The sequence below is a fragment of the Sorex fumeus genome, unplaced genomic scaffold, assembly GCF_029834395.1.
Source record: "Sorex fumeus unplaced genomic scaffold, SorFum_2.1 ptg000054l, whole genome shotgun sequence".
NCBI classification, from domain to species: Eukaryota; Metazoa; Chordata; class Mammalia; order Eulipotyphla; family Soricidae; genus Sorex; species Sorex fumeus.
Window position 1 is genome coordinate 41,122,409 of NW_026606111.1, and position 27,827 is coordinate 41,150,235.

Genomic DNA, 27,827 nt, shown 5'->3' on the forward strand with positions numbered 1-27,827 from the left:
TTTGACGCCTTGGCAAATGAGACAGCATCCCTGATTCTTGACCATCGACAGAGGTTGGAAGGAACTCTGGATTCTTTTTCTCATTTGAGTGAAACGTGATACTCCAAGCATAGCTCTTTCAGTTCCTCTTTGGAAGACCCGAATAGCGTCCTCATCCTGTTTTTGTAGGGCCCAGGTCTCTGAGGTGGGCTGGAGCGATAGCACAGTGGGTAGGGCGTCTGCCTTGCACGCAGCCAACATGGCCGACCCGAGTTCGATTCCTCCGCCCCTCTCGGAGAGCCCGGCAAGCTACCGAGAGTATCTCGCCCGCACGGCAGAGCCTGGCAAGCTCCCTGTGACGTATTCAATATGCCAGACACAGTAACAACAAAGTCTCCAATGGAGACGTTACTGGGCCCGCTCGAGCAAATCGACGATCAACAGGAGGGCCTTGACTTTACTTTTTTAGGTCTCTGAGGCATATGTTAATGCAGGAAGAACAGTGGAATTGAAGAAATGTGCCCAGAGCTGGAGGTTCTTCATCCTCTTAGCTATTTCTTCTACGCTCTTGAAGGCGTTTCAAGCCACTCTCTTCCTTATGCGCAATTCAGGTGCCAGATCTTTCGTCATGTTGACTTCTCGACTTAGGTACACATAACGGTTGCATTCAGAGATGTTCGTCCTGTTGAGAGTGAATGGAGCGTCAGGAATGAGACTGTTTCTCATAAACATTGTCTTCGTGAGATTCTGCTGTAGTCCGACCTTTCCAGTCTCATGGTCGAATCCGGCCAGCATTTGTGCCACTTTGCTAATGTTTGGTGTTATTAGAACAATGTCATCAGCAAAGCGGACGTGGTGTAGTTGCCGACCGTCTATCTTCACTCCCATTCCTTCCCATCCCAGTCTTCTCATGACGTTCTCGAAGATGGCCCTAAAGAGTTTTGGTGAAATGGTATCACCCTGCCGAATCTCTCTCTTGACTTCAATGATCACCTCCCTTTAGAATGGTGAGATCCTTGTAGTGAATCCACAGTACAGCTCACAAAATATCCTGATGTATTGACATTGAACACCCTGTTTGGCTAGGGTCTCGATGACCGCTTCAGTCTCAACAGAATCAAAGGCCTTCTTTAAATCAACGAATGTTAGACAGAGTGGCATCTTGAACTCCCGAGAAACCTCAATGAGCTTGGTTATTGTGTGGATATGGTCGACGGTGCTGAATCCTTTGCAGAACCTGGCTTGCTCGCATGGTTGTCCTTCATCTCGTGTTCTGCCAATCCTATTCAGGATGACTCGAGTGAACAGCTTGTAGATGACAGACAGTAGGCATATCAGGCGATAGTTGCCAGTGTCATGGATGTCTCCCTTCTTGTACAATAGTACAGTCCTGCTGGTTTTCCATTGGCACGGAACCTTGCATTCAGACAGCGTGTGAAGAGCCGAGCCAGCTTATTGATGAGTACTAATGGCAGGTTCTTCAGGTGTTCAGGTCTGACCTTATCTGGGCCAGTTGCTGTTCGTTTCTTTACTGACGAATTGGTGTTTCAGATTTCGGAAGGGAGAACGTTGGGAACAACATATCCATCCTGCGGAATTTGGCATGTGGGCAGGTGGACGTGGCTGTCGAAGAGATCTGAGTAGAAGTCATGGATAATCTCCATTGCCATCTTCTGGAAGATGTGATAGATCCATCAGGACGTCGGAGGGCAGTCATCTTGGTCTTGTAGTTGGCGAAGGACAGGCGGGTGTTAAGAATGCTTTTCCTGGCTTCTGCCGTATCTACTAGTACTTCTGCTCTTCTCTCTTTGAGGTTTTCCTTGATTACTTCTCTGCACTGCTTTGCAAGCTCAGAGGTTCGCTTGCAGTTGCCTGAGGCATGCGCCAAACAACGTTGGTGAATAAGCTCAAGAGTTTTTGAAGACAGGCATTTTTCTTGTGGCTATCTCTTGGCGTTCCTCGCACAGTCTTGTAGGTGCTAAACCAGTTGATCATATTCCTCATCAATGTTGTCAACGACGGCTTCTTCCCATGTTGCAGCAATAGTGCCAAAGAGCTCTCTGGTGGTCGTTCTGGGAGTTCTCTTCTTAAACTTTGCAGCCCTTTCTCCCTGCTCTGTGAAGTAGAATTTTGCATGAAGGAGACAGTGGTCCTATCCCGTTTGGAATTTTGGGACAACAGCAACATCGGTCAGGCAAAACTGTGAATATAACAGTATAACAGTATCTCATATTAAGCTAGGAGTTAACATAACTTTCTGAATCTAGTAAAGGCAACCATAAGTATCATAAGTGAGTGCCATACTCAATACCTTGTGCTGGGAAATTTGCCCTGTCCTTTAAAGAAGCTCCTTTAAGGCCTTTTGCAAAACCGTTTTTCGGGCTATGAATTCCCTAAGCTGTTGCTTGTCAGTGAAGCTCTGTGTCATTCCTTCAAATGATAATGACTAGCTGGATAGAGTGTTCTTTGTCAGGTGTGTGTTTTGTTGATCTTTGTTTTTTTGGTACTGTATATCATCATTGTCTTCTGTCTCATAGGGTTTTATTTGAAAGATCTGTTATGAATCTTATGTTGTAAGATAAAATACCAAATTCAGAATACTTATTCAGTATATCTAGCATTGATATGCAACCATCACTATTACCTGTCTTCGAAAAGCTTTTGTACTGAAACTGTAGGTTTTTGCTCTTACAGAATTCTACTTTCCCACTCCTGTAGCCAGTGATAGTTGATTCACTATTTAAATACCACATGTAAGTAGAATCATTGGGTATTTGTCATTTTATTTATTTATTGAATCATTGTTGATTTACAAAGTTAGTGTTCTTCATGATTCAGTTTTTGATGTACAATGTTCCAACACCAATCTTATCACCAGTGTCCACTTCTCTCTGCCTATGTCCTCAGTTTCTCTCCCATCCCTCAGCCTGCCTCTGTGGCATTGTGGATTATGATAATGTTACTAATAGAGCATCGTGCATTTCAGTTTACCTCCTTTCAGCACCCAGTCCTTGTCCAGACTGACCACTTCCTTCTATCTTTGTTGTAGTGGTCCCTTCTCAGACCTATGTCCCTTCCCTGCTCCCCAGGGGCAAGTTTTCTACTAAGGACTAAGTTCTCCTGCTCTTCATTTTATTCCTTTTTGGCATTATTTCCCCACTGTGTTTCTTTATATCCCCCATGTGAGTGATGATACTCTGTTTCTGTCCCTCTCCCTCTGATTCATTTCATTCAGCATGTTACTCTCCAGATTCATATATATAGGAGCAAATTGCATGACTCCATCTTTTCTTAAGGCCGAATATTCCATTATGTATTTGTATCATAGCTTCTTTATCCAGTCATCTGTTCTTGGGCACTTGGGTTTTTTCGAGAATGAAATATTGTCAACATTGCTGCAGTGAACATAGGAGTGCAGATGTCTCTTCCTTACTTTGTTTTTGGGCCCATGAACTATATTCCCAAACTTGGAATAACTGGGTTGTATACAAGATCAATTCCTAATTTTTTGAGAAATGTCCATATTGTTATCCAAAAAGATTCAGTTGAGAAACCCATTAGTAATGAATAAAACCCACCTGTCACTCCTGGCGGATTTTGTGGACCATATGGGGTGCCAGGGATTAAACCCATTTCGACCATATGCAAGGCAAGTGCCCTACACACTATACCATTTCTCGCCTTTGATTTTGTTGTTGTTGTTGTTCTTTTTTTTAATGAGTGCCCATCTTTGTGGTGTAGGTGATATCTCATTGTTTCAACTTGCATTTCCCTAAAGATTAGTGATCTATCACATTTTTTCCTATGCCTTTTGGCCATTTGTATTTAAGAACTTTTTATTAATCTCTTCTCCCCACTTTTTTGATGGCGTTGGAGTTCCTTTTTCTTAGTTCTAATCTTGAATATTAACCCTTTATCAAATGAGTGGTATGCAAGTAATTTCTCCAGTCTGTGAGCTGTCTTTATAGTCTAGACTTTGTTTCCTCTGAGGTGTAGGCGCTTCTTAATTTAATGTAGTTTCATTTGGTTATTTTTGCTTCCACTTACTGGTCAGTCACTGGGCATTTCATCCTTAAACATGCTTTTAGCTTCATTGTCATGGAGAATTCTGCCCGTTTTCCTTTTTATGTACCTTTGGATTCAGGACTGATATTGAGGTCTTTTAGTTCGTTTTTATTTGACTTGTGCATGGTATTAGAAAGAAATCAGAGTTCATGTTTTTGCATGTCATCAATCAGTTTTCCCAGAAGCATCATTTGTTGAGGAGGCTTTCCTTGCTCTACACCTTACTTTTTTTTTACTCCTTTTTCAAAGATTAACTGACCGTATACCTGAGGATCTGTCTCTCATTTTCAATTCTACTCTATTAATCTGAGGGTCTGTCTTTTTTTTTTTTTTTTTTGCTTTTTGGGTCACACCTGGCGATGCACAGGGGTCACTCCTAGCTCTGAACTCAGGAGTTACTCCTGGCGGTGCTCAAGGGACCATATGGGATGCTGAGAATCGAACCCGGGTTGGCCACGTGCAAGGCAAATGCCCTACCCTCAGTTCTATCTCTCCAACCCCTGAGGGTCTGTCTTTATACCAGTACCACACTGTATTCTAGTAACCACACCGATTTGTAGTATAGTTTGATGTTGGGGAAAATGATGATTCTCATCTTCCTTTCCCAAGGATTGCTTTGGGGTTCTCTGTTGCTTTCCTATTGATCCTTTTTTGCAGGGCTGTGAATTTATTGTTAGAGTTCAACTGTGTTTAGTGTTTTGTTGTGGAGTGGGGAATTCCATTCTGGCAGACTTAGCCTGGCGCCTGGTCCGTTTCCAATGCTCACCTGGGAAGTTAGCAGTTTGGGAAGCGGCAGGGTGTTGCTGCAGGTTGACACCATCTCTAGGCACTCTCAGGGCCAAATCTGGTCCTCAGTATTTGTTCCTTTGTGATTGTCCTATTTTGCATAGCATAATTCTTCAAGTGTTATTAGATACTCTTCATTTCTGCTGAGGACTTTAAAAAATAATTTTAGTTCATAATTTTGTTCTATTCATATTAAGTTAATTTTTACATAAGGGTTCATCTTAATTCTTTTTTCTCTTTTTTTTAATCTTAATTCTTTTGCATCTAAGTTTTCAGTTTTCCTAGAATTATTTGTTAAAGGCTATCTTTTGTTGTTGGCTTTGGTTTTTTTTTGTTGTTGTTGTTTTGTTGTTGTTGTTTTGTTGTTGTTGTTTTGTTTTTTGGTAGGAGGAGGGGAGGTACACATCGATGGTACTCAGAGCTTACTTCTGATTCTGTACTCAGGGATCATTCCTGGCCAGGATTGGGGCTATGTGGGGTGCTCACCATCGAACCTGGATTGGCTTTGTGCAAGATAGGCACCCTACTTGGGGTATTTTTTCTGTAGCCCTGAAGATTATCTTTTGAATGGTCTTAAAACCTTTGTCAAAAATCCTTGGACTATCTATGTAAAAGTTTATTCGGGGGCTCTTTATTCTATTCTTTGTTACCTTTTTTTTTTCCAGTAGTGTTGTTTTAATTACCATATTTTATAATGTTTTCAACATTTTGGGGGAGTTTGGGAGAATACCATTGACTTCTATTAATAATCAGGTATTTATTGAATTATCAGTTTTTTTGGTTGACTATACAAAGCTCTTATGTCCTTGTAAAAACTGATAAAATATTGCTTCCTTGAAATTTTTGTAAAACGGGTTACTCCTGGCTCTGAACTCAGAAGTTACTCCTGGCGGTGCTAAAGGGACCATATGGGATTCTGGGAATCGAACCCGGGTTGCCCGCGTGCAAGGCAAACGCCCTACCCGCTGTGCTATCTCTTTCAATCCTCCCAGTTACTTTGGCTTTAAAACATTGTTAAATAGTGATGCTGTCTACATGCTTGTATTTCTCATTTCTTTTTTAATAGCATTTCTAATATTTCATCTCAAAGAATATAATGTTTGTTTTGGAGAGAGAGAAAGTCCTAAACGTTTGAGGTTGATAGCAAGGAGCTTAATTGCAGTTAATGTTTAGGTGCAGTGTTTTTTCTTGTTCCCAGGTACTGGAATAAGATATTGGTCTGAAAATATGGAAGGAAAACCCATTTTGGAGTTTTATGTCTGTCACCAGGTGTCATCAAATCTTAACTATCTTTTCCTCTTTTTCAGAATGGACAAAGTTTTCTGGTTTTGGATGAACAAAGATTTGCAAAAGAAATCCTTCCCAAGTATTTCAAACACAATAACATGGCAAGTTTTGTGAGACAACTGAATATGTGTAAGTATGAACCAAAGTAGTTGATTTGGCTACTGATTAAACTATCTTATTCCCATTCAGGTGATCAAGGGAAATATACTTAATGGAAGCATCATTGATTTTTTTATTAGTTTGCTTAACAATTGCAATTTTAAATATTTTCAGATGGTTTCCGTAAAGTAGTACATATTGATTCTGGAATTGTGAAGCAGGAACGAGATGGACCTGTTGAATTCCAGCATCCTTATTTCAAACAAGGCCAGGATGACTTGTTGGAGAACATTAAAAGGAAGGTGAGCTACTGGTAACATGATTTAATTTGAGCTTTTTCATATAGTATACTTGGCCAAGATTTCAACTTCATACTCGGTCACGGTCCTCCCGTTGTTATTGATTTGCTCGAGCGGGCCCAGTAACGTCTCCATCGTGAGACTTGTTGTTACTGTATTTGGCATATCGAATACATCACAGGTAGCTTGCCAGGCTCTGCCATGCGGGCAAGATACTCTCAGTAGCTTGCCTGGCTCTCCGAGAGGGGCAGAGAAATCGAACTTGGGTTGACCATGTTGGCTGCTTGCAAGGCAAAACTTTATACTGTTAAAATTAAATACATAATGTTTGTTCTTGGGATGACCTAGGCTAGTAAAGTTTTTTTTAATTATATTTATATCCACCTTCCTTTTGCCTCCTCAATCTACCCAACACACTGCCCCATACTGAATTGTACTCCTCAGATACTTCCTAGGAAGAAGAAAAACATTTTCTGTGTCTGATTGAGAGTGAGAAATCATACATATTGGGATTTATTACTACTAATTTAGTTTACAAAATATAAAGTGCTAGAATGTCAGATCCTTGTAGTAGTACTATAGTTTACTGCTGCATATCCAGTACTCAGAATAAATGCATTTAGTAGTACATATTTGAATAATATGGTTTTTGGAGTAAAATAGTTTTACTAAATTTGTGAAAGAGTAAAGGAATCAAAAGGTAATGAACCATGAAAGAAAATGGCCAAGTATATAGCTATTACTATACAAATTTAATTAAACATGGAATGTGATAGGAGGCTGAGGAATTTGCAGGGAGTTTTACACTAGGAAATCAAGAAACAACCCTAGGATGCTTCTGTCCTTGGCAACATCTCCATGTTAATATATATAGGTCGTATATTATTTATAATTAACTCTAGTTTAACACATGTTTTATGTATAGTTGATGTATTTTGATTATATATACACATACATATGCACTACTTATTTCTTTATCCTTTCTTGGAAAGTTCATTCTTTCCCTTATCCTTTCTGGGTTTTTGGAACCTAGATATCACATCTAGAACAGACTAAAAAAACCTCTTAAAAATAAGCTTTAAATTATACCATTAGTCATGGTGTTCAGTATTTAATTTCCTAAATTTTTGTTTTGAAGGTTTCATCCTCAAAACCAGAAGAAAATAAAATTCGTCAGGAAGATTTAACAAAAATTATAAGTAGTGCTCAGAAGGTTCAAATAAAACAAGAAACTATTGAGTCTAGGCTTTCTGAATTAAAAAGGTATGAAGTCCTTTATGTATATATTGCCTTGTGGGATTGTGGGAGTCTTGGAGGATTGCTCCATAACTTAAATTATGTAGTCAAAGCCAAGATTAAGGGTTGTGTTCCTCTGTGTAAATTCTCTTTATTTTTGATTTGTGGCCTAGAATTTACCCACAAATTAAACAGTTGACCTTTGAACAATGTAAAAGTAAGGGATACCAACCTCATTGCACACTATAGTTGAAAATCCACTGTGGCTTTTTATTATTACTGGATAGATGAGCTACTCACAATACTTGAGCTCGTTACAATAGTAATATAAGTTAGATATATGAAATTAAGAATTGTATACAGTATACAGCACATAACTTTCCTGCAGTTATGATTTTTTATATTTCTCTTGACATGTGTGCCTACATTTTGGTGAAATATAGCTAGCTTTTTTTATAGTAAATTCTGATTTTGTGGTAGTAAATGAAAATTTTCCTAATTTTCTAGTGTATTTATTGAAAAATAATTTACCTATAGATGGACCCATGTAGTTCAGACCTGTGTTAGTGAAGGTTGCCTCTATTTCATGGTGTCAGTACTGTGTGAATGTGGGCATGGATTCAGAACTGCGTGATGCTACAAATCATACCGATAAAACAGTAGATCTTTAATTTGGTGTAGGAAATATTCTACTTGTCTAGTTTTCATGGTAAAACACAAATTGGGTCACAAACCAGAAAAAATTCTACATGTCTTATCCTTCTTTTTGGAGTTTAAGACTTTTCTGAGTCCTCTCTTAGGGAAAATTAGAACACAAAAATGAGGGGGAAATGTCACATGGGAATTTCCCTACTTCATACTTGGCAAACTTTGGAAAGTGTTATTCAGACTTTATTTTCTATAGAAATATACTTTGTTTTGCTATGCAGCAGTTCTTGACACTATTATTACAACTTGCCATGAACAGCTTATATGTAAATGTATACTACTTAGTAAATACATGAATTTTAGCCCAATAGATGCCAGCAATTTAAGAGTAGTTATTTCATGTATTCTAACTTCAAATAAGGCCATTATTTTGCACAGTACTTTTGCACAGTACTTGTTCTAGCAGGTTGACAGTTTGGTGCTTGGACCCAGTACTGCAGTAATGCTTGGGTCTTAGAGGTGGTCATAGGTCATTAAGACAATTCCAACAGTGCCAAGGATCAAACTAGGCTTATGGTGCACCACTTAATCCATTTTCCCCTGTCCCAAGTTTAGCTGTTCTGTTTTTTCCCTAATTTTTTTGTTTTGATTTTTGGAATACACCCTGCTCTGTTGGATGCTGCTCCCAGTGAAGACTGGGTTTGTTCCCTGGTGGTGCTCGTTCAGAGTATTAAACCACACCTTTGCAAATCCTGTGTTCCAGACCTTTGAGCCATCTCCTTGGCCCTAGTTTAGCTATTTTTAACTCAGCTCCATTAAAAGAGCAATCTTGGACTTTGATAGCCTTTTTGAATAAGCTGTAATCTTAGGCTTTTCAAACTTTGTAGATTTTCTGTAATCTCTTAATATTAGTTTTACTGTGTTTTTTTTTGTGTGTTTATTGTTGTGTAGTTTGACCTAAAGTCTCACCCTCAATACATTCTACATGTGAAAATTCAGTCACTTTCATAAAAATTGGATTAGAAATTAGATGCAGAAAATTGGATGCAGAAATTAGCAAAAATTGAAAATTAGAACATTTGTTATCATTCATGCCTTCTCATCATTAATGGTTCTTCTAACATTTAATAAATAATGCTGATTTTAATAAAATGGTTAAAAGGGGGGAAGAAATACTACTAATAGATGGTTTTTGGTTTATCATATTTAGAATCTGACAAACTATAATTTAACTTCAACAGTAAACAGGTTATCTGTGTGTGATCATGGACAAGGTCTCATTAGTTCTCTTGAGTCTTTGTATCATCATCTGTAAAACTGAAATAAAATGGGTTTTTTTTCTTGCTGTATTTTAGGAAAGTTTAAGTAAAAACACATATAAAATTCTTTTTAACACATTACTTGTAGCATAGCTGTTCCTAATAATTTGGCACTCACCTTTGAGACTTGTTTCCAAAATATAAGGAATTAAGGAATTCTCTTGGTACCAACAGTTGAAAGGTTAGGTTATTTTTTAAACAAGAAGTAATGAAATGAGCCAGAGTGATAATACAGTGGGTAGTGCCTTGCACATGACAGACCTAAGTTTAATCCATAGCACCCCTTAGGTCTCCTGAGCCCTGCCAGGAGTAAACACTGAGCACTGCCAGGATTGGCCCCAAAAAAACAAAATATAATGAATCAATAAATTGCCTATTGATGTATGAGTCTTAAGTTTTTTGTATATATATTTTTATACTCTATATATATGCATTTACATATGTACATATATATATACACACACACACATATAAGATATAATTAAGGAATGATATTGTACTAAGTACTGTAGTTCCAGTGTAACTGAATTAAAGTTTTTAGTGCCATGAAATTATATAATAAAAACTAGAATAGTTTTCAGTTCTCTAGTATTCTTTTTGTAGGGTAGGAGTTCTCAAGCAGTGTTTAACTGAGAGGGTGGGAGGGGGAGGAGGGAGGCAATACTTGGCTGATGAAGCTTGATAGTTCAGTGCTAGATCCCAAGGTTGTTGAGCAGCTTGAACCTTTTGGTGCAGAGGGGCTTCTGGTCCTGCCAGCAGTGATTGGGGCCTCCAGCACCATCCCAGTGGTACTCGAAAGAGGGGTATGTATTGCCAGGATTTCATCTCTGGTCCTGGCACATGCTGTGTGCCCCTGAGTGCTATGCCCTAGGTATTTCTAATTAATGATACGGAGATCTTGGTCTGGAGAGAAGATTTCCAAGAAATGAGCACATAGTCTACATGAAGTAAGCTCAGATTTCAGTCTTGGGCACTGCATGGTACCCTTGGCACTGCTTGGAGCAAGTCTCAAGCACAACTGGGTGTGGCCCAAAAATTAAAGAACTGAGATTTTCCTTTCTGTCATAATTTTTTGTCATTTTTTTAAATAAATTCAATACAGTGAGAATGAGTCTCTTTGGAAAGAGGTATCAGAATTACGAGCAAAACACGCACAACAGCAACAAGTTATTCGAAAGGTAAGCTTTTTTCTTTTATGAGTGTAATATTCATTATGTGCTGTTTGTGATCCCAAAAATGTCTTTATTGAACAGGTAGATAATCTAAATTTCTTATATATTGCATACATTTTACGTTTCTTACAAAAAAGTAAAACAATATCAATGAAACAATGTGTTTTTATATACATATATATATTTATCAGTGTATATATATCTACATAGATACACGTGTATATATATTTGTGCTCTATTATACAAAAATATTTAATATAAAGCAGTTCAGCTAAATACGTTCTTTTCTGCTCCCAATTAGTGTCTGATGTTTCAAGTAATGGCCTATTTTGTCCATTGTTTGGGATGTGTTCAGATTCTTGTTGTAGGGGCCATGTACTTGTTGTGCTTAGGTGACCATGTGTGCTGGTCATCATACTTGGATGCATTTCATACAAAGCATATACTTAGCCCATTGAGCTCTCTCTCCTGGCTCTCTAATAGATAGTTTATACTTTCGCGAATAATTACTACCGTGTGTGTGTGTGTGTGTGTGTGTGTGTGTGTGTGTATACAATCAGTTTTGGTTTATGGTAGTATTAATATTATTGGTTTATGCTTAGAGTGCAATTACAGCATACCCCTCCCCAGAGTGTTAGCATACTTCTCCTATTGTCCCATGGTACTCCAGCCCCAACCCTGTTGCCTTAGTTTGCCATTCTTTTGGCAGTCTCTCAGGGTTTGTCCTTGTTGAGGATTGTCTGTACCCTCACTTTGTTTCTTTATTCTACATGTGAGTGAAGGAATTAAACACATGAGCTGCCAATTTCTTAACTTTTGTAACTTAAGATTTGACACTTGGTCAGGTACCCTGGGATTGTCCCCTGCACTGTTGAAAAAAAGAAAAAGCGGGGCGGGGGGGACAGCTGAAAACTGCCTTACTGTGTGAGTATGTTTTGAATGACTGATATTTTCAAATCAGTTATTAGCATATACTATTTTCTCTGCAGAAAAGCAGTTATTATAGTTGTAAAGTAAATCTTTGATTTTTGTCCCTATGCTGGAAATTTTAGAGAATTTAAAATCTGTTATATTGTCTCTCTATAGTTTCCCTTTTCACATCAGCTTTCATTTGTTGATATGGAGTGTTAGGTAGCTATTTTTTGCTCATGAGTAAACTTGACTGTTAAGTTTAAGGAACAGGTTTTTTTTGTTGGGAGGGTGACTAGGAGACAGCTTAAACTTGTTCATGCTGAGTAACCTTTAGCTAAAAATAATTATGACAGACAGAATCTTAGTATAGTTAACCAGACATAGAGATGAACGGTGGCTAACAGCCTTTGGACTACAGTCAAGACGGAGAAAATATATTTTCATAGAATTAATATGCAACTCTAATGTTAACTGAGAAAAAATATTTTTATCTATAGAAATGTTTATTAATGGTCATAAGGTAAATTATTTAGTAGGAGAATATACAATATTAAAGCTATACAATGTTTTTAATAGTTTTACTATTTTAATTATATAATTGCTTTTCATGCAACTTACATGGAACTTAGAAAACCATTCAGTGGCAATGCTGTTACCATGTGATTCTCACTTTTTTAGCTCTATTAGGAAATTGATAGTATCATTTCACAGCATAACCTGTTCTCTCATTTACATCAGTATCATTTGTAGAGACAAGCAGTATTATAAGCTAGAGTGAGGGGTTTGAGTATTTTTATGTCTGAAAGTTTCTTAATCCTGTGATGCTGATCCATAGCCTATACTTTTAAAAATAATGTCACTGTCATGACAATATGACGTGACAAGACATTTCTTGTCTTGGCCCGTATATTGCCTTTTTTTTTTTCTAAATGTAATCAGGTTTTGAAGATTTAAAAACTTGTCAGCCAGAAGCTTTAATAGTACTTCAGTCAGTTTTCTAGAACAACCAGTAAACTTTCTAAATTGAAATGTTGTTTTGTTTGCCTGTTCCTTGTATTTCCTGGTATAAGAAATGTTGTTCCTTAAGCATTATCATAATTTTGAAAGAATTTTAAAAATTTTGAATATATATTCAGTCATGGTTTGTATTTATCACCAACACTACAGAACTGAATGTTTGATAGATGAATAGTGAGTGGGTTGTTGAGTGGATCTTCTTGGGTGTAAGCACCAACATATTACCACAGGTTACTTCTCAGCTGAAAACTGATGTTTTTTTAGATAACAACCCTAAGAAAATATCTTAAATGCTAAATATGTTAATATGTGATGAATAATGAAATAGTAGAGAATTTAATAGTATTTTGAAGAGTTGGTAATTTGGATTGAAGTAATAGAAGTTTATGATGGAAATTTGTAATTTATATTTTCTTTTTAGATTGTTCAGTTTATTGTTACTTTGGTTCAGAATAATCAACTTGTGAGTCTAAAACGTAAAAGGTATGTTTTATAAAGATACTTGTGGCTAAGTGTAGACAACCAAACATTGTAGTATTTAACCATGAATGGTCTTTCTTTGTGAGAGTATGTCTTTTGTTCCAGATAAACATTCCTCTCTTATGAAATTATATTTCGTATATTTCAAGAGTGATACTGTTTTTACTGCTGTCATCCGACTGATGATTTTGAAAGATAAGAGTAACATAAATAGTCACTTTATAGACATACCATTTACTTAAAGAATCCACTTTTAATTTACACTCATAATTAAATGTAGCATTAGAAGTCTCAAATGAGTGAAATTCCTTTTCTTTGCTCTCTTTTTCCTAATTTCCTCACTGTCCTATGGTGCAAAAGCATTTTTTTTTACTTGCTCTTTCTAGTATCTAATCCTCTTTTAAAGTCTAAAATTCACTCATATCCAAGTGTCTGTCCCTAAAATGAAATAACTCTTCAAGTTATTTTATACTGAGATTTTTTAAAATTATTATTAAAGTGAGTTTGTGTTAAGCAATTTAGTGTATTTACTTGTTTGCTTCACTTAAACTTTTATATGTTCTGATTTTCAGACCTTTGCTTCTAAACACTAATGGAGCACAAAAGAAGAATCTGTTTCAGCACATAGTAAAAGAACCAGCTGACAATCACCACCACAAAGTAATATTTTATGGCAATATTTCTAACTCAAGAAGTGTAGTGACTAGATATTGCATTCATCTTCAGTTTATTAATTCATGTTTTTTATTTACTTTAGATAATTAAAGAAATAGCCGTGTACATACATGATTCCCTCATGTTGCTTTCAGTGATGTACACCCAAAAAACTTATGTAATGATCTAAAGCAGTAATTGGTTTTCTCATTAGAAAAAAAAGGATGGCAAGAGAGCATTGTGAGAGCCGAGGCGCATACTGTGCATGCAGGAGCCCCTCATTTAATCCACACCACCATGGTCCCTCAAGCACTAAGCTGGAACTGTACCTATGCACCCCAAGGAGTAAATTAAGCAAGTTTAGAACACTGAGAAAAACAAAAACAAACCTCAGATGTTAGTCTCACATTTCCTCAAATTTGTTTTTCCTTCTGTCTCCCTTTGACCTAGAGATGTTCACCCTGCTGAATCAGTAGTTATCATTTCCTCGGCCATTTTATGTGTGTGAATTCCATCAGCTAAATTTATTGTTTTACATGTTTTAAACTACATATAAATATAATTTCATATTTTTATGTATTTCGCAGTGACTTTTTTATTTGGCCTTTTCAGATTTATTAACACGTTTAATTGATTTCAGCTTGTATTAGTCAAATATTATGGCATTTGTTTATTTTTAATTGGTTATTTTGTTCTTTCTGACTTTAATTATAATTATAAAGTAGGCTATGCTTGTGCTATACCAATTTAAAGAAACATTCTTACCTCCACTTTTAGTGGAAGGAGGAACAGGACACCCAGCTCTACTCAGGATTTACTCCGACTTTATGCTCAGGGATCACTTCTGGTGGTATTTGGGGATCATATGTGGTGCTGGCAATTGAACCATTGTCACCCACATGCAAGTCAAGCATCTTCCTTCACCACTCTGTCCTATCTTTCTGACCCTGTCACCTTCTATTACAGAGCAGTCTCTTTGGATAATTTGTAAAACTATATCCAGTAGCAAATTAGTCCAGCCCATCGTATTTAAAAATTATCACTGCTACTTATTTTTTTTTGTATTTCCAAATACTGCTTCAGATTCATTATTAAAATACAGATATTTTTGGTTTTAGGCAAGTCAAAGTTATTCATGATATCTGGTGATTTTCTTCCAACTATTCTTTCAGACATACTGGAATATTATAGTATTAGAAGTCCTAGCCATAGCATTTTAAGGCAAGAAAGAGATATAAAGGTAATCAAATTGAAGAAAAAATCAGTATAGCACAATTTGCAGATGACTTGATACATTATACTTTGAAAATGCCAAAAGCTCTACAAAAATATTAATAAATAAGCCTCCTAGGAACAATAAACTTAATAGTAAAGTGACAGGCTACATAATTGACACAAAGAAATCATGGCATTCCTATATGCAAACAGTGAAATAGAAGAGAAAGTGAGAAACGTTCCATTTGCAAGTGAACCTCAAAAATAATCAAGATAGATGTGAATCAGCTTACCGGAACAGGTGAATGACTTGTGTAAAGAAAATGACAAATCACGGCTAAAATAAGACACAGGTAAATAGAAACTTATCTCCTGTTCAAGGAGGGGAGTAGTGAACCTCTGGTGGAGGGTAGGTGGTTGAAACAGGAAAAAAAAGAAGAAAAGAAAAAAACAGAAGCAAGCCTTGAGCACAAAGTTAGTAATAAGCCCTCTGAGCACAGCCGGGTATGACTCAGATTACCCTCCACCAAGTAAATTCCTACCAGAACAAGTAGCTGTCTCATTAACTTTGAAATTAAGTTCTAGGACATGTTTACCCTCTTGGTTTAACTATTACAAAGTGTAAAGATTCTTCCACAAAAGCACTTGGGGTTGTGGGCATGTCTTTTTTGTTTCCCCCTCCCAGGGTTGTTAAAATTTTCAACTTCTGATTGCTGATTCTTAGCATAAATAATTACAAGCTATGAGCCAACGTGGCTCTACAGGATGCACCAAGAGGTGATTATAATCTTGACTAGAAGTGTTTCATTTGTAGGAAAACTATGAACCTAAACAAATATTAATTAGCTAATTGAAATTATGAGCACGCTTAAGTGGACATTTGGCAAGCATTTTTCTTTTTTTTTTTTAGCATTTGTCTAAGTTTTCTTTATTTTTTTTAATTTTTATTTATATGTTGAATCACCATGAGATACAGAGTTACAAAGCTGTTCATGGTCAGTCATAGTGTTCCAACACCCATCCCTCCACCAATGTGCATTTCCTACCACCATTGTTCCCAGTTTCCCTTCTGCCACCCTCCCCCTAGCTCATCTCTGGCAGGTACTCTTTCTCCCTCTCTCTCCCTCCCTCTCCCTCTCTCTCCTTCTCTCCTTTTCTCCCTTTCTCTGTCCTTCCCTCTCCAGCTTTTCTCTCCCCGTCTCCTACCTTTCCCTCTCCCTATACAGCCCCTGTCCTTTTGGGCATTATGGTTTGCAAAAACGGCTAAAAGACACATGAAAAATGCTCTGCATCACTAATCATCAGGGAGATGCAAAACATGTCATTTTTAAGGTCCCTTTCAGTAAAAAAAAAAAAGCAGATACTATATTTTTACCTCTATGAATTGGTACTACTAATATCAGTTACTGTACATGTCCTATAAACATAGAAACAATTTTATGATTTGTCTCCAGCATTAGTAAACAGTGTCCACTTACCCTTGTTAAAAATTCTTCTTTTTGTAATACAGTTTCAATTTTTTTAATTTAGATTTTATCTTTTAGGTTCCACACAGTCGAACTGAAGGCTTAAAACCAAGGGAACGTATTTCAGACGACATCATTATTTATGATGTAACTGATGATAATGCAGATGAGGATAATATTTCAGTTATTCCAGAATCTCATGAGGATGTTATCTCTGATCCCTCCAAGTAAGATTATGAAATAAAATTTGTTATTTTGTCGGAGATAAATTGGGGGCCAGAGAATAATAAAGGCTAATAAAGCACTTGCCTTGCTTGTGGCTGGCATTACATATGTATAGTTTCCTGAGCATGATCACAGACCTGAACACAGAGCCAGGAACAGCATATGAGAGCCACTGAATACAGCCCAACTCCCTCCCCACTCCTGAAGAAAAAAAAAAATGCTAAATTAAAAAATATTTTGTTCTTTTTTTTGGGGGGGGGGGAAGTGGGGTAATTCTGGTGGTGCTCCAGAGCTACTTTTAGCTCCCAGCTTAGTGCCCAGGGGACCATGCAATGCTCGGGAGTGAACCAAGACCTTCAGGTAAAGCATGTGAAGCTCAGTGCATTGAGCTCTCTTTCTGAGAGCCCACAAGTTTGTTATTTGAAAACTATTACCTAACATATATGGAGTAAATTGAAAATGAAACCAAATTATTTAGGAAGGAGGTGGATAACTTTTTAATTGAGTTTTTCTTTTAGTTTTTATCATATGAAATATCCATATTTGTGAATATTCTACATTCTTAAGAAATTTACAGAATTTAATACTTCTGGTACTAAATTTGAGGAATTATCTGGTTTGAGGAAACTTTCTATGGAGAATGAGTGAACAAATTAAGTTTATTGGTCTGAAAATGTAATTGGTTTCTTTCTCATATTGCCAACATAATTGTAGCCCGTATCCTGATATTGTCATTGTTGAAGATGACAATGAAGATGAGTATGCACCTGTCATTCAGAGTGGAGAGCAAAATGAAGCTGCCAGAGAATCCCTAAATTCAAGCAGTGATGGAACCAACCCTCTCATGTCTAGTGCTGTACAGCTCAATGGCACATCTGGTTTGACCACAGATGACCCTGTTACTATGATGGATTCTATTTTAAATGATAACATCAATCTTTTGGGAAAGTGAGTACTTATCTAAATTTACTTGCTTATTTTGTTTACCTGTTGTGTTTCTCAGATCTTTCAGATTAACCTATGTAGACAACCTTTCTGGTATAGTTGGACTAAGCTTCACAGTGTTATTTTGAGGAGGTTTCAATCAGCATAAGAACAATATTGATAATATTTTGGATAATTCCTCAAATATCTTTAATTAAATGGGCATTTTAATGTCAGCAAAGAAGGTGATTATTTATTAGTGTTTTTCTCAAAACCATGGAATAATCTTTATTAAGGAACTTAATTATAGCTTAAGAAAACCAGAAATTGTAATGGTTAGTAATAAAAAGTTCAGCATCTTCTAATTTATGGTACAGACAAGGTTAATATTTACCTTGTTAATGTAAATATTTAAGTATATTTTCTCTGTTACTTCTGTGTGAATGATCTGATGGCAAAGTAAAAGATGGTAAGTTCTTAGTTAACCATAATTTCAGAAATTAAAACATCACATAGAATCTTCTAATACTGTTTATTGGTCAGGATTCAGTACTTGTTAAGAATATTTTGCCTATCTGGATCATCGCACTGTGATTTTAAACATAAAAAAAGAAAGACCTAATGTTGTTGTTTTTAAATCTTTTTTTTTTTCCTTAGGGTTGAACTATTGGATTACCTTGACAGTATTGATTGCAGTTTAGAGGATTTCCAGGCCATGCTGTCAGGAAGACAGTTTAGCATAGACCCAGATCTTCTGGTTGATGTAGGTACTTTTAATAATTTTGCTCTACTGGCAGTTTATGTGTTTTATGTATACTTATAAAATCGTACATCATTTTGTTACATTCTGTACTATATTTGCTTTTTTTTTCTCAGAATGGTATTGCTTATCAGAAAGAATTAAACAGATGGACTTTATACAGTGAAGGAGATTGATCACTACCAGTCTCTGAATAGCAGTTTAGCCAATCCCCCCATAACATTATCAAATTAAATATTTAATTCAGGTTTTGTTTAGTCATGTTTCTGTGGTGATTTAGTCTAGAACAAATTATCACTGAACAGAAATTGGCAAAAATTAGTAGTAGAGAAACTTATTAGCCAGGAATCAGAATGGTGATTTTTTAATACCTTGAGAATAAATATTTTCTGTTCATTTATTTTTTATTATGAAATTTGTTAAGTTTCAGAAATTTATATCCTCAGTACTAAGATTTTCCTCTAGTTCTCACCACTACCTCTTAGAAACTTGACTCCAACAATCAACCCTGACTCTACTACATTGTTGGCACTAACCAGCTTTCTCGCTCTTCTTATTTGTACCAATCCTTCTTCCCTAATCTAAGCTTCATATATGGCCATATGAGTCCCACCCAGGTAAATTATTCAGGTGATCTCACTCTTTAGATTTTCTGTTGTGAATGTTTCTCTCTATCCTGAAAAGCTTTCTTACTTTTTTGCCCCGTATTGCCTTTTTTCACATCAAAAAATTTTACATTTGGGTTTTCCTAAGATCTTCTCAATGAGGGTAAAACATTTTTTTCCTTATTCTTTAATCATATTAATTTTACCACCTTACCCTCTGATTTTTTATCAGTTTTTTTTTGAGTGTCACATATCTTTCCAAATGATCTGTGTTTTAACAGGATGGATTTCACCTTCTTTGAAGATTTTCTTCCATTTTTACTTATGTTAACCATTTATTTGGCTTTTTGGGTCACACCTGGCGATGCACAGGGGTTACTCCTGGCTCTGCGCTCAGAAATCACTCCTGACGGTGCTTGGGGGACCACATGGGATGCTAGGAATCGAATCCGGGTAGGCCACATGCAAGGCAAACGCCCTGCCTGCTGTACTATTGCTCCAGCCCCTATATTACCATTTTAAGAGAATTTAGCCAAGGGTTAATCACCAACTTGTTAACAAAGGTGACTGCAGTGCTTAATTATATCAGTCTCTATCCCCCTTATGAATCCAGTGACCATTCAATCTCTTAGATTAATAAAAGAAAATAAAATCCCACTGTGCTGACCCTCTACAAACTGTTCCTTATTTTAGTTCAGTTTGGACACATTTGTAATACTTGCTAGTGTACAAGACCTCTTCAGCCAGCATGTTCATTTACCCTATCTGTGGAATTCTTACAGTCTATGAAAGTTTACATCCTGTCCTATTCGAAGAACTATTGTGTCTGTAAAGCCAAATTTACATACCTGCCCTCAGCCTCACTATTTTTGTATCTTAATCTTTCCCATTTGCCCGTTATTTGGGGCCACATCTGATGATGCTTGGGGGCTGCTCTCCTAGGAGTTGTCAGATGCTCTAGCCTTTTGTGCTCTCCAACCCTACTCTCTTGACTTAAAATATTGAGGGTTCCAGAGCTTAAGTACAGAGGTTCAGATGCTGATGCTTTCCATGCATTTGGTATACTTCTTGTTCAGTCCCTGGCACCATACATCATCTTCCAAGCAGTACCATGACTGACCCCTGAGCGCAGAGCTAAGAGTAGATCTTGAGCACCACCATCTGTAGTCCTTTCACATTTAAAAAAAAAAAATTTGAAAGTGTTGATCTGCTCACCTATCATTTGGTGTCTCCAATCCTTTCTCTACAAAACTCTAAATATGTAGTTATGTCTGTTTTTCACTATATTATCTCTTCTGAGAGCTTATGTTTTTTGTTTACTCACTCTAAGCCTGTGTAGCATATACTACCTTTGTTTATCCATACATTTGTATGCTGCCTTTTTTCCCTCCCAATTAGGCCACTGGGCAAGTGAAGATTTGTTTTGAATCAGACAGCCTTGGATTTCATTATTGGCTCGTGTTACTTACCAGCTATGATATTAACCTTGGTAAAGTTATCCCCTTTTTCTTAGTTTCACCATCTGTTAAATGTGGCTAAATCCTAATTGAAAGAGCTGTTATTAGAATTGTAATTAACACTATTAATTTTTATTATTAACACTTGATTTCTCACAATTGTTTTTAATTGGGAGATTTTTTAAAGCCATAAACCTTGGTTTTTTTTTCTTGTACCCCTTTCTGTTTTCTCTCAGAGTATTTTTCTATTACTTGTATATCTTCTTCAAGATACCAGTTGCAACATCTTTTATTTTTCAGTTTCTTTTTCTATTTTTTTTTTATGAAGGGAACTTGTATTTTGACTTGTATTATCAAATGTGCTTCTCTTGCTCCTAATTCTATTTAAAGTAAAAGTTGCTTGAACTCTTCTCTTCCTTTTAGTATTATGAGTTAAGGCATTAAACTTTCTTAATTTTTTAATGGTTTATCAGATTTCTTTGCATATCTAGGTTAGTGATCACAGTCATCTTGGTTTTCTAAACTGTCTCATTATTCACCCAAGTTCTGTGTATTTTCAAAAACAACATTTATAAGTGTTCCCCATTTCTTGTTTCCTTTCTTATTTAAGACCTTTATTTTTTTCCATGTTTGAATTAATGGTGTTTGTCATAAACTTTAAAAATCTATCTATAGGTTGCATTATTCTCTTAAGATGGCAGGAATCGCAGCCGAAGCAATAGTGCAACGGGTAGGGCATTTGCCTTACATGCGGCTGACCCAGTTTTGTTCCCCAGCATTCCGTATGGTCCCCCAGCACTGCCAGGAGTAATTCCTGATTGTAGAGCCAGGAGTAATCCCTGAGAATTGCTGGGTATGACCCAAAAAGCAAAAAAAAGATGGCAGGGCTGGCAAAACTAGGAATAAGTTTGCCAAGGAAGTTCATGATTCTCCCTGTGGCATTCAATACTGAATCAGCAGAAGAGACTTGACTTTAGAAATAAATTGTGTTAATTCCTTTCATGTTAACTGTTTTTTTTCTACCTCACCATTGTGTCTACTATCCATGAAGATGTCTCTGAGTCAGTGGATGGGCAAATGCAGCAAAAAAGGAGTGATAAGGAACTACTGGCCTTCCTCTGACGCCATTCTTATTAGGAAAAAATCTGTAGTGGAATCTAGTTGAACTTGTAAAGATTGGCGGTCATGTATCTGTTCTTAAAAAACTCAGTCTCTTCTGCTGCTTCTATCAGTAGGTGGTTTGCAAAAGGGAAGAGTTGATGAAATGGAAGGAAAAGTTACCATGAATGTAGGTTTACTCTGAACATAGAAGATAGAGAGGAATAAGTAATAAAAGAGGTAAATACTCTGACCCTCTTTGCATTTCATGCTGTAACCATTTGATATGCTTAATTATCCTAGAATCATCAAACCTCATTGCTGTCAGAATGCAGACCTGTCTACTAACTGGTCTTGCTCTACTTTTTGAATCTTACATATATATATATGTATGTATAATTTACTATTTAACACAACTTCATGTTATTTGGACTTGTAGAGTCATCTATTTCTGAAAATTACCAGACACTCCTTCCTTCTTTTCTTATGCTAACCCAATCATGATTTTATTTTCCCTCTGTTCTCTCCTTTCCAAGTCCTAACAGTTCTGTAGGGACAGATAAACAATACACCTAGGCTTTTTGTTTCATACTACATATGAATACATTTGTCTTTCTATTTCCTTTCTTATCTTTTTCTTGAAACTCCTCAATACTTTTGAATCCCACTGTGTTAAAAAATACTGGATTGTATTTGATCATATGTTGCTATTTAATGTTGTTCTTGTCTTTTAGATTGTAAGCTCCTGGAGAGCAGGAATAGTGTCTTCATCCTGTACTCTTTATGATGTTAGTTATTTCTTGGATGTTCAATAAATTTTTGTGAAGTGAATGACTGAATCTTATGACTTGAAAAAAAGTTTTATCTGTAACTAATTAGAATTACGAAATTCAGTAAGCTGTGGTCTTAACATTTTTTTGATGTCCCTTGTAATTGAAAAGTAAAATACCAACACCATCTCCTCCCAGGGCTCTGCTTGAGCACTACTCCAGGAGTCACTATCATGGAGCTGATTCTATAAATTTATTGTGAAATACTTGGAGGAGGTTAGTGATAGGACAAGAAACTCAGCCTTAGGTGCCACTAATGGCCAGAGACATTTAAGGCTAAAAAAAATGAAGGCATACAGGAGATGGATAAACCACCATTTGTCTTATATGAGACAGTCACAATCACAGTTAGAGAAATTCTTATATATAAGTTTATGGGCTCTGCTATTGTTTGTTTTACTTTGTTTTCCTGCTTTTCTCTTCCAAACTTGTTTTATTGTATGGAAACTTCTTAGTGTAGGAACTACATATCTTCACCCAACATGGCTGTATAACATTTTTGAACACACAGTTAATTATTTTTTTTTAATATTTTTTGAACTTATCATCTTTCTCGTTTGGTCTTTCAGCTTTTCACTAGTTCTGTGCAGATGAATCCCACAGATTACATCAATAATACAAAAGTAAGTTTTAATTCATATTAAATTCAGGACCCATAGCTGTAAGAATGAAAAAAAATCTAGTAAGTTGAGAGCAGTATCACTCCCAGTTATGAAAAGCATTTTATATTCTCACCTAATTTGTGTGATCAAGATAGTATAAGGTTCTAGGTTAACAAAGTACATTTTGGGTATGGGATGAACAAATAACCCAATTCTACTGGCATTTGACGATTACCTGCCAATATGAAACCAGCCCTTCAAATACTGAGAGCACACCTGGCTGAACTTGGCGTGTTCAGGTATATCACTGAGATGAATTATAAAAATTGATTTATTCATGTTTATTGTGTTTATTTTGTACTCTTATCCACTTATATAAGCTGAAATTTTTTTTTATCAAAAATGTACTGGTATCCATAGTCGTAACTCTTAATTTCTTTTATTTTGTTAGTAAACAGCAAATGCTTAGAAATTTGTAACTATAGGTAAAAATAATTATTGAAAAAGAAATGAAATACAGATTTTTGGATTCTCTTTTGCAGTAATTGTTTTATTGTTAAACGTGTAGAAAATTCAGTTGGGATTAGCTGGTATTAAAAAGAAATTATTGACTTTTTTACTAAGTAACAAGTACAATTTGAAGTTCTAGCAAATGTGTAGAAATATTTTTTACACTATAATTTGAACAGTAATGTATTGTACTCCCTTTATCTTATGTTTGTACCAAATTGCTGAGTAATCCTTGTTTTTCGTTAAATATGAAAATTATCAAACCCTCAGAAATTTGTTCAAAATCAAACCCTCAGAAATTTGTTCAAATTGAATCAGCCATCTAAATATGAATACGTAGCAAATAAATGACTAATCAGAATAAGAGGTTTGAATTTTTCTGATTTTCATTAATGTAGCCTGACTGTATTTTTATTTTCTGCAATTTCAATTGTAGCTTTGGTAATTTGAGAGTTGAAAGAGGTACTGGAGCAATAGAACAGCTGATAAAGTATTGGCCTTGCACACTGCTGATCTGGTTTTATAGTGCCACCATGCCAGGAGTAGTGATCCCTGAATGTAGAGTGAATGAGTAGCCCTGAGCACAGCCATTGTGGGCCCAGAACTTGTTTTTTAATAGAGAATATTAAATTATGAACTGGAAGATGGATTATAAATTCAGTATTTGAATAAATTATACCAGATGTTGGCAGTTAGTGAAAGCTGGTTAGTAATTTTTTATCTGCAAGCTGTAGGTTCTCTGTTAACAATAATTAATTGTAATTGCAATGCAAAAGCATCCATTAACAGTACATGAAAGAATGAGCTTGACTATGCTCATAATAAAATTTTATGAGAACAAGGTAGCTAAATCTGGCCTATGAACCATTACTTGCCTAATTTATATCACAAGATTCTGTAGATCACTTGAACCTCAATAAATATGAGAATATTAAATGTTAGACCTTAAGTTAAATGAACTCCTACCATACATTGATTTAGAGAATGTGCTGTTTGCTTAGTCTAGATATTAGCTTAAATCGTTTTCAGAAATAATAAACAGTAAATTGCCTGTTGTTTTTCTATACTAAATAAAAATTAAATTTGAAAAAATTAAATTTGAAAGTGATGTCTTACAGTTTAGAATAGTTCTTGCTCATCTGACATACAACGCTTTTCTAATTGGGATGCCTTATAATGCTCCTTTCTCTGTACAGCACTTATTTTTAAGGCCATTACTGAAGAATAGGAATTTACATAAGACATGAAACCCTTTTATCCTGGTTTTCATATGTTTTAGAATAACGGTGGCATCTTTGAAAGCACCTGTATTAGGAAGTATAAAAGTAAAAGTAGGATTGTTTCAGTGTTTATTATGCATTCATAATTGTGAAACTATTTTATATACATTTTACAAAAGGTTTAGATTTTACTATATTTGGGTTCATCTTTGAATCAAGGAAAGTTACAGTTTCATATGAATATGAGGGGAATTAGTTTTTTTTTTTGGTTTACACCATATAAAATTAAGTAGCATCAAATATCAGACATACAGCATTTCTGGAAATACTGTGAACTTCTGCATCTCAGATTGAACATCGCTGAAAAGAGAACTGAAGAACAACATTAAAGATTTAATCCCCTTACAGTCAATATATAAGGAGAGAAGACAGTCGTTGAAAGAAACAGTTTAAATAACAGATTGGAAGAACCACAAAAAGGAAATGAAGAAATACCACCTCAACCTTGAGGCTTCCAGATATAGGGATAAATAAATTTAAGGCTGTCCCTATGTCATCCTGAGCTACTTTATATATGTTCACATATTGTTCATGAGTGAAGAGAGTATGTAAAGCATTTTTAATGAAAACTGTTTGAAATGAGTTTGTTTTAATGAATTTCTCTTGAAATTAGAGTTGAAAGCAGCTATCTGTGGTCCTTCCTATCTTTTACCATTAACAAATTCTGTCTGTTCTACTTTTGGAATTACCCCTCCTTTTCATATTTACTATCATCCTAGTTCAGGTTCTTTGTTTCATCCACTTGATGACAGCAATAGGTGTTTGTTTATTTGGTTTTTTAACTAGTCTTGTTATGTCTGTTAAAATGTCTTTTTTCAGTCCATCTTTCCTTAAATTCTCTCTTCCCATGTTTCTCAGGTAGTATGCCAAAACTTTTAAGCAGAAGTAGTATGATAGAATCTATTAACTTGCTATATACTGCACAGGTTTTAATTTTATTCACATATTATATAGGTTTTGATTTTTCCTATTTTTTTTATAACACAGAATGAAATGTATTTTTGTATGATTTTTTTCTTTTAGTGTGAAAATAAAGGATTAGAAACTGCTAAGAACAATGTAGTACAGCCAGTTTCAGAAGAGGGAAGAAAATCTAAATCCAAAACGGGTAGGTATAAACGTAGTATCAGTTTTTGTAGCCTGTTTTAAAAAATTGAGTTCTACATAGAAACTGGGGTGGAACCATAGCACAGCAGTAGGGTGTTTGCCTTGTGCGCAGCTGGCCCGGCCGAGCCAGGTTCAATTCCTCCGCCCCTCTCGGAGAGCCCAGCAAGCTACTGAGAGTATCTTGCCCACACGGCAAAAGCCTGGCAAGCTACCCATGGCGTATTCAATATGCCAAACACAGTAACAACAAGTCTCACTATGGAGATGTTACTGGGCCCGCTCGAGAAAATTGATAAACAATGGGAGGACCGTGACTGTGACATAGAAACTACTAGTGAACCAAGTATTAACCATATGCTGATCTGGAAGAAAATTATTTAGTTGGCATTGTTTGAAACATTGATGAAGAAAGAAGTCACTTAATAATCAGAGTTTTAAGAACTTGTTCACAACATAGAGAATTTAATTAAACACAGACTGTATTGTTTTCAGTTTTGTGCATAATATCTAAAAGCTTAGTATGTAGAAAAAATTACATTGATGATATAATCGTTACTAAAAGCTTTCATTTTTATTTCTTATGTTGCATTAGAACTGAAAGGATTCTCATTTCTTAATTGTTGAGTAAATGGTTAAATTTTTTGTCTTGCCCATTTTAAAATTTCCTGACAAAGTATATCTTTTTGTTTGGCCACGTAATACACATTTATTTTTATTTTTCTGCCTTCAGCTTAAACTTTGGAGCTAGTGATAAAATAACATTTTTCTAATCTTTATTATAGACAAACAGCTTATCCAGTATACTGCCTTTCCACTTCTCGCGTTCTTGGATGGGAACCCTAACCCTGCCACCACTGTTGAACAGGGGAATACAGCATCATCAGAAGTTATGTCCTCTGTAGATAAACCCATAGAAGTTGATGAGCTTCTGGATGGCAGCCTGGATCCAGAACCCACCCAAAGTAAGCTTGTTCGTCTGGAGCCATTGACTGAAGCAGAAGCTAGTGAAGCCACACTGTTTTATTTATGTGAACTTGCCCCTGCACAGCTGGATAGTGATATGCCACTTTTAGATAGCTAGATCCTCAGGAAGTGGACTTTAAATGTATATATTCATCAAAATGATGAACTATTTATTTTGAAGTATCATTTGGTACTTTTTTTTTTTTTGGTAAATTGCTTTGTTTTATTTAACCAGATACTGTGGAATTGAAAGCACCTTTTGCTTTTTTCACTAACCACATACTATTGAAAAGCTCTCAGATGTTATTCAGCTGCATAGGTATACAGGATTTAATGCACACTATTGGCATATCTTTGAGTTGAATTCAAATGACCATTTTTCCCTAGTTGTACTAAATTTGGATTTTTTACATATATGCCTATTAACCCCAGTTAAACTTCTGTTTTACTTGTTTAATGCTGTTTGCATTGGGTGTTAAGTTACTAGACCTAATGGTAGAACTCCTAAAGCTTTTTCTGTTCCATTTACTTTCAATTAGATTTTTCACTTGGCTTACTTTTAAAACTGGGAACATAAAGTGCCTGTAACTTGTAAAACTTCATTTGTCTTGGGTCAGAAAAGTTAATTCATGTTCAGAAGGAAAGGCAAAGTATACATGAGTGCTTGCTGTCTGCTAGGTTCCAGGTCTGTAAACATGGAAAAGAGTTGGTAAGTGGCATCATCATATCCACCTTGTTGGACTAGTTTTAAGTGTTAGTTTTCTGGTTTGTTTCTTTGTTTGTATGTTTGAACCATACTATTTAGTAAAATAAATATAATGATTGTTGCGTA

At 35.8% G+C, this 27,827-nt stretch overlaps 1 protein-coding gene across 3 annotated transcripts in view; it reads left to right on the forward strand.

Moving 5' to 3' along the window:
- Positions 1–27,827, forward strand: part of HSF2 (heat shock transcription factor 2) — a 38,608-nt gene extending 10,781 nt beyond the window's left edge. For 2 of the 3 annotated variants that reach the window (XM_056124976.1, XM_056124977.1), the window contains exons 2-13: positions 6,138–6,246; positions 6,391–6,518; positions 7,654–7,778; positions 10,821–10,896; positions 13,241–13,302; positions 13,872–13,959; positions 16,713–16,861; positions 17,574–17,807; positions 18,441–18,546; positions 23,103–23,156; positions 25,949–26,033; positions 26,815–27,827. In XM_056124976.1, coding sequence (XP_055980951.1) covers positions 6,138–6,246; positions 6,391–6,518; positions 7,654–7,778; positions 10,821–10,896; positions 13,241–13,302; positions 13,872–13,959; positions 16,713–16,861; positions 17,574–17,807; positions 18,441–18,546; positions 23,103–23,156; positions 25,949–26,033; positions 26,815–27,113 — 1,515 coding nt within the window. In that variant the 3' untranslated portion in view covers positions 27,114–27,827. The remainder of the gene's footprint in view (positions 1–6,137; positions 6,247–6,390; positions 6,519–7,653; positions 7,779–10,820; positions 10,897–13,240; positions 13,303–13,871; positions 13,960–16,712; positions 16,862–17,573; positions 17,808–18,440; positions 18,547–23,102; positions 23,157–25,948; positions 26,034–26,814) is intronic. The other variant, XM_056124978.1, reaches the window with a different exon arrangement.